This window comes from Phalacrocorax aristotelis, chromosome 7 (genome assembly GCF_949628215.1).
Source record: "Phalacrocorax aristotelis chromosome 7, bGulAri2.1, whole genome shotgun sequence".
Lineage (NCBI taxonomy): Eukaryota > Metazoa > Chordata > Aves > Suliformes > Phalacrocoracidae > Phalacrocorax > Phalacrocorax aristotelis.
In genome coordinates this window covers 52,072,568-52,079,762 of record NC_134282.1, presented here as the reverse complement: position 1 = coordinate 52,079,762, position 7,195 = coordinate 52,072,568, and the positions used below count along the sequence as shown (strand labels likewise).

Here is a 7,195-nt window from a genome sequence, read left to right as displayed (position 1 = left end):
ACTTGAACTACACCGTTTCACTCACCGGTGCTTTCACTGAAATCACTCGGGATTTCTCACATATACCAAAAAAATGACGCGCTCTCCCACTGGATGGCGGTGGCAGGTTACAGTGACGCCTACGCCAAGCGGAGCGGCGGCAGAGAGCGGAAGACAGCACCCCCAGAGAACGGCCGTGCCTTTCTTTTCTAAATTAAAATCCAATTCTGTGAAGAAACGGCCGAGCAACGAGAAAGCAACAACCACCAGTCCCTCATACGCTCCCGCCTGAGGGGCGCTAATGGCGGCCGCGGCTGCCTCCCCTCGCAGCCCACCGACCAATCACCGCCCCGCCGTGGGGCACGTGGCATCTGCCTCGGTAGTGATGGTGCCGGAACGGCTCTATTTCCGCCTCGGTAGCTATAGCGGCCCTCGGCCACGCCCCGCCCGCGCTCCTCCCCGCCGTCACGTGGCCGGGGCGGCTGCAGCACCCGGAAGTGGCGGCCGGTGGCGGGTGCTCCCGCTTGGGCGCGCCGGGGCTGGAGGAGGAGGAGGAGAGCGGTGGTCCGGCGTCCCCGGGCCCTGCGGAGCCGGTGAGGGCCGAGCAACGAAAGGAGGATGGTGGGGGGTCGCCGCTGTGAGATAGGTCTGCCCCTTTCCCCGGGGCCGTGAGGGGCCAGGGGGTCCCTGTGGGGTTGGGGTGGGGGGAGCACTGAGGGGCCGTGGGAGACCAGGGGAGTTCCTCAGGCTCTGGGGCAGCGTTACCCCTAGATGAGGGTGTGTCTTAGGGGTCGGCCCGGACGGGGGATATCGTTTAAGCTCCGGGGTGGGGTTTTCACGACCCCTGAGGGACACCGGGCTCGGGGGATTGAGGACTTGGGACTGGGCCCCGCAGGGAGCCCAAAGCCCAGCCCTACCCAGCTCTGGGTGTTTATCTTCCCTGGGGGGGTTGCTGTCAGGGGAAGGGGCTGCCTCAGCCTGTGCTGCAGGGAGGAGGGCCTGGGCTGGCGGTGCTGAGGGGGGTTTTGTCCCCTTCCCCCTGCAAAGCTGGGGGAGCTGGCTGTGGTTGGGGAGGGGGGAGGGAGCAGGGACTGGGGACGGTGGCAAAAGGGGAAGGTGCCTGCTGCCATACCCCAGTTATCTGTAACTCTTCTTCCCCATTGTCTCTATCTGGCGTTTTAAAGCACCCGTAGCCCTGGAGTCTCCCCCGTATCTCCTGGCGTTTGCCTGCAGCCCCCGTCACCTCTCGGTGCCGGTGTTGCTGATTCAGGTCTCTTGGCCCGTGGGAGTGGGCGCTGCATGGCCAGCACGGTGGGAGAGCGGCTGCGTGGTGACCCCAGCTCGCGCAGACATGACACCGGGGAGAGGAGTGAGTCTCTGCTCATCTAATCCTCTCTAGTGGTAGGATCAAAGTCTTTCTAAATCGATAACGAGTGGAGTTACTAGCGTAGTGGGAATGACTTACAAGGAGGATATTGTCAAGTGCTGTGGACACATCCGTAGGTGGCTTTTTCTATAGAGGAATGATTTTTTTAGGAGGTTAGAGTTCTTCAGGTTGTTTCATTTTACTGAAAATGATTACGTGATTCTATGATTCTATTCTATGAAAATGAAACTCGGTTTTTTAGGGGCTTTCTTGCGAACAGTATCAAATTTGTTGTGATTTGAGTTACTTTTGCTGGCTGATTCCTTGTTTCGAGTTCATGGTTCAACTTTTCTGTGGCTGGAAGAGCACACAGTCATTGTTGACACAAATATTTGTGTGTGCAAATGTAATGCTGTGTTTCTGTGGCAAGGAGAAAAATATTTTGGTAATAGGACATAGATTTAAGGAAAATAAAAGTCTATAATCAAAGAAAAAAAAATCCTTAGTCTTGCTTTAAAAGAAGGGCAATCCTTAGGAGTGGGGGTCGCAGATGTACCTTTACAAGAAAGGAGCTGGGGGGAATCAGCCCAGGTCCTGGTGACCAGTGGTTTGCTTCCACCAGTGGTAGCAGGTGAACTGGGAAGCTCAAAATTAAGGCTTCAGGTGGACTCTTAACCTGCTGTGGTGTGAGCCGAGACACACCAACAGGATGAAGTTCATCTCTATCCGTGCCTGTTCCTTACCTGGCCTAACGGCAGACAGCTTTGTGCTCCCAAGTGATGTGGCTGCCCACAAATTAGCTTAACGGTGCTGAAAAGACTGAGGTGGCAGAAAAAGGAAGGCGATCGCTGCAAGAGGAGATTGCTGACCCTTTACGGCAACTAGAGTTATTAGCGGAAAGCCCTCCTCTCCCATGCCTCTGTGTTGGTGCAGTGCCTAGCGTAGTGAGGCCCTGACCATGACTTGTGCTTCTTGGCCCTGCTGTAATATAACACTCAAAGAGAACGTGTTGTTTTAAGGCATTTCCTGTAACTTATTTCTGCCATAATTTTGTCACACTGTTGTTTGCTGAATAGCTTTTTGAAAACTAGTTGATGTGCGGTTACGGAAAGGAATTAGTACTCTGAACTGCTGTTTCCTTTCTCTAATGGCCAGCTGTCCACCTTAGTCCAGTAATGCATCTTTGTGCTCGCTCTGCTTTGCAGGTTGCTGGAATAGGTATTATTTTTACCTCTGCTGTAATTCTACCTGCTGCCGGACTATGACAAAGAGCAGAATAGTTGATGCAAGCACCGAAACAGCTGTGCAAAATTGGAACAATGGCCATGCAGCTGAATTTCCTACCTGACACCCTCGTTAGACACGAAAGGTGTATCACCTGCCCTCTGTGTGTTGTCTTGCAATTTAGAAAGCACTTTCCCCTTTAAAATTCATGTTTTCTGTGCTTGAAAAATTGGCAAATGAAGACTGAAAGGTGAGGAAATTGTAAATAACTGTTAATCCGGCTGTAATCCAATAAACTAGTTAAACCTGCACGCCAGCAGCTTTTCTGCAGGGACAAATGGAGTGACTCACAGAAAATACCAAGGTCTTATGAAGAATCAAGAAACAAAACCTATTGATTTCTACTTGGCAACTGTTAAGTAATAAGAGCAAAAGTTGCTTTGTTTTCATTATGCTCAGTGCTGTGTGTGAATGCATGAAAATAATCTGAGGCAGTTGGCTTTCAGGGAAAAGCTATTGAGTCTGCACGCTTCAAAACTGTTTGATGCCATCTGTTGTATAAATGGAGGCTAATGGTCTCTTGCTGCTTTAAAAAAAAGTTAAATCTAGAAGTTACCTAAGTGTTTATTACAAATTAATGGAGTATTATAAGAAGCTTTCATTACGTACGCTAGGAGATTCTGACTTCAGAATGAACTAGTGGCATTCCTGTGCGGACCCAGCTCTGAATCAATGTGTTCCACATCAATTGGTGTGCTTCAAAGATGTCTTTGGTAACTGCTGGCAAGAGTCAGCTTCTGTGTGAATAGAATTAAAAACTTCAGGGCTCTTCTGTAAATTAAGCTTCAGATCAGCTGATGTTCCTGATGCGCTTTGGGACTCCTTTGGGTCAGTTATGCTGAGATGGAAGAATGTGGTCTGAATACTTAGGCAGTAGGTTCATGAAATAACTAAGTCTGTTGTCTGAACTGTTGAGTGAATTGTATTAATAGCTATTAGATATAAACTTGGAGTGGTTTATAAATTAAAAACAAAGCGAAAACATGCTTTAGCTTTTTAAGCTACTTACAGCCTGTGACACAGTTGTCTTTCTCTACAGCTGTTAGGTGAGGATGCTGTTACAAAAGAGTAATCATTTTATAATTAGGCCAGCACAGTAAGGCAGTCAGGTCACTGCCTTTTGGGAGAATAATTAAATGGTTTGTGATTAAAACGGTCAATAAGTAAACTTGGCGTGAGTCAGAGGGATTAAAATCAACTGATAAGAGCAAACTCACCCTGCAAATGCTTTATGTATGCTGCACAGCTTTTGAGCGCTGCCTCCAGTAAAGCTGTTGTACTGATTTCTAACTTTGTCCCTCTCTTTTTCAGGTTGACCTAAACTGAGGTTTTTTTCTAAACATCATGGGAGAGATTAAAGTCTCTCCGGACTATAACTGGTTCAGAAGCACTGTTCCTCTTAAAAAGGTATGTACAAATGTAACCGACTTGTGGGTGAAATGTCTCCTCTTGCTTTATAGTGGGGGAGACTAAGCTGTTTGGTTAATGCCAAACAGTTGTGGCTGTGCTAGTGACCTGGTTTATCTCCTGAACTGTTGCCCTGTGTGTCATGTGAGAGCATGAAAGCACTCTCTTAATTTTCACGTGCTTCTCAGAGGTTAGTTCCACACGTGGTGGTGGGGACCAGAGGCTCGCAGTTGCGAGCCACAGCAGCAGTACCTGGCATCCTGACGCCAGCCATGCCTGAGGAGGGGACTCCAAGGAAATAGTATGTGCTGGGGATCACGTGCATGGCCTCTCACATGGCTGCCACGCGGCCGTGCTGCCAGAGCCACCTCCGGTCTTCCTGCCCATCGGCCTCAGGCTGAAGCAGAGCATCTGAAGGCAACTTCTCAGCAGTTGGGCTGCACACAGGGCTCCCGAGAGTGGAAAGATGCCTTAACCACGCTGGAAAAAACCAAATCGTTTGTTCCACTGTGCATCCTCTAGATGTCTTCTGCTTAATCACACTGTCCAGCCACTTTCTTGTCTCGCTGGATTTCTCCACTTCCTTTCACTGAACCACAAGAGTGAGGTGTGGAGTGCTCCAACTTGTGTTCTCCATGTGCCAAGCGGCGAAGGGCATGGCGTGCAGTACTTGTAGGTAGCTCCTGACTCGGACTAGCTCTCACGCGTACCTTCGCAAATCAGGCTTGCTGGGGCTGTGGTTGCAGACTAACCTACAGCAGCGCAGGCTCCTGCCAGACTGAAGGACAGTCTCGGCTTTACGCCCCAGCCTGCTCCTCCTGCAAGCACGGTTGCTCATGCAGCCGTACAAGCCGAGCAGAGTCAGTGGCCTGTCTTGCTTGGGAGTGTTTTATAGCTTGTTTTTGCACTGACTTCTAGCTGGCTTAGTTCCCTAATCTGGATGGCTGCGTGGGCTGCAGGATCACGGGGATGGTGCTGGCTGCAGATGCAAGAGCAGCATTACCTCTTTCAACAGCAAGCTGGTTGCAGTCGGGCCACTCAAAAGGGACTGTGTCCCCACACCTAAGGAACAACACTTAGATGTGCCTAGCATTATTTCCACTGAGTGGTGTGTAGCTTTCTCCAAGAAATTATCTTCATGGAATGGCTGTAGGATTCTCCATTCAGGGTTTCTCATTTACTTTTGCTGGTTTGTGTCTTCAGTACACAAACTGAAGACACAATAATAAAGATCCGTTGTTGTTGGCCATGCATGTCTAGGCTCTGACTGTCCAGCTTCTTTCTGTTTGTGGCCAGTACCACATCTGCTGGGTCTATTTGTGCTGTGCTTTTGCCTCCAGGCAACGCCTCGCTGGGTCAGCAAAGCTGGGAGGCAGCATTTCAGCAGAAAGATATGTGGATGCTCTGAGGTGCTGCTTTATGGGATGCAGTACGGTAAACGAAAGGAGCTGGAGGCTGTGGTTACAACAGAACGCATCGCTGCTGCTGTGGGGACTGTGTGATGCTGCAGCTCGTTGCCAGGGGCCACTGCTGTCAGCTGGTGCTGACTACTCAGGATTCCATAAAACGGGACATGTGTAAACTGAAGCTGCTGGTGACCTTCAGACTAGGGAATACCTTACCCTCTTGAGTGATTCTCTCTACTCAAAAGTGATGCCACAGTGGTGAATGTGGGGTGTGAAGAAGATAGGCACGCTAGTCCTGGTGGCTGGAGAGAGAAGGGGGGAAAAAAAGCACAATTTGAAGATGTAATTAATCTCTGAAGCAGTCTTTAGGGATATGTTTGCTTGCGTTATCCCCCCAAAAGTATAGGCAAAGCACATGCGGTACGGAGGGAGTAATGACTGACCATCACTACTGCTGGTAAGCACACGTTACTGCTGTCAGATTGACCTAAGGAAGCAGGGCCAGAGCTGTTTGAAAATGGGCTGAGATCTTCCTGACAGGAGGAGGAAATGCACAGCTCCATCGCCCTTCCTGCTCGTGCCAGATAGAGGAAGTACAGCACAGAAAATAACACTTTAAAATTCTCTTTAGCTTTGCCTGTCAGCTGCCATTTGCGTACACCGCTTGCTGTCATAGATAAGTCCTTCCTAAGTCTTCAGCAGAGAACACCCTGGCTCTGCTGAACTCAAGAGGGAAGTCCTGCCCCTTGTTTCAACGAAGTGCAGATTTTACCCTTTATGTAAACTGTAGGTGATCTTGATTGATTTGACCAGAACAAGAATAAGGCTGTTGACCTGCTGAATCAGCAGTTAGCCACGCAGCTGTCCACCTGTGCAGTGCTTAGCCTTGTTTGGGAGCTGGAGTTAAACTATCCACTACGTGGCTGGGAATCAAATAGAACAATTGTCTAAACCCATTGATTTATTGTCTGGGCTCAAGGAAAGAACCGTTATCTCTCAGCCTCAGTTCCCTTCATGTGAATTAATTTTGGGTTTCTGGTTTCAAGGAACATGCTTCACCTTTGGAAATATTCTTGCAGGTAAACTTTGTAGTAGCCACCAACAGCTACCCTGAATGGATCCAATGTTACTGATGGAATAACAGCTGAGAACGGCAGGGCCTGGAGCTCCTGGGTTGTGCGCAGAGGGTTGTTTTTTGGGGAGTTGGGAGGGCTTTTGTACAAGGTTTGTTTTTTAAATGGTTTCTGTGGTCAAGAAGCTCTGGTATGCAATCTTTTTTTTTTTTTTCCTTTGTAAAGACTTTACAAAACAGTATCATGTGATTTCTCACATGCTCCCAGAGCCCCAAACACTGGCTTTATTACAGGCAGATTTGTTAGTCAAGCAAATCTGATTTGTGATACGCTGTTCTCCTCTGATTCCCTGAGAAGCTTAACTGCAGCGGTGGAAAATTGTGCTTGTATATTGCTATTCAAAAAGCTATCAAATCTTGATACTGAGGAGATGAATTCCTGCTGTGTGACGCGGGCTTTCCCCAGAAGTTTGTGCTTGTTGATCTGGTATGAGCTACATGCTTTGGTGGGCTGCAGAGGGTTGAAAGAGCAACCTAAATATACACAACTTTCTGGTAGAACAGGGCCTGGGAAAACAAGTCAGGCTCCAGCATTGCTAGAAAATAAATCCTTTCTCTAATTCCTATACCTTTAAAGATACTAACTGTGCTAGGACTTCTAACTTCTGCCCTGAGATGGGC

The 7,195-nt window shown here is 48.8% G+C and overlaps 1 protein-coding gene across 6 annotated transcripts in view; it reads left to right on the top strand.

Annotated features, from left to right (window-relative positions):
• The window catches only part of SPG21 (SPG21 abhydrolase domain containing, maspardin), a 57,448-nt gene that overhangs the window by 44,651 nt on the left and 5,602 nt on the right, over nt 1–7,195 (top strand). The window contains exons 1-4 of one of the 6 annotated variants that reach the window (XM_075100720.1): nt 450–572; nt 1,164–1,348; nt 2,551–2,819; nt 3,941–4,036. In XM_075100720.1, the coding sequence (XP_074956821.1) occupies nt 3,974–4,036 (63 nt within the window). In that variant the 5' untranslated portion in view covers nt 450–572; nt 1,164–1,348; nt 2,551–2,819; nt 3,941–3,973. Of the gene's footprint in view, nt 1–433; nt 573–1,163; nt 1,349–2,550; nt 2,820–3,940; nt 4,037–7,195 lie in introns of those variants that run through there. The other 5 variants (XM_075100721.1, XM_075100722.1, XM_075100716.1 and 2 more) reach the window with 5 other exon arrangements.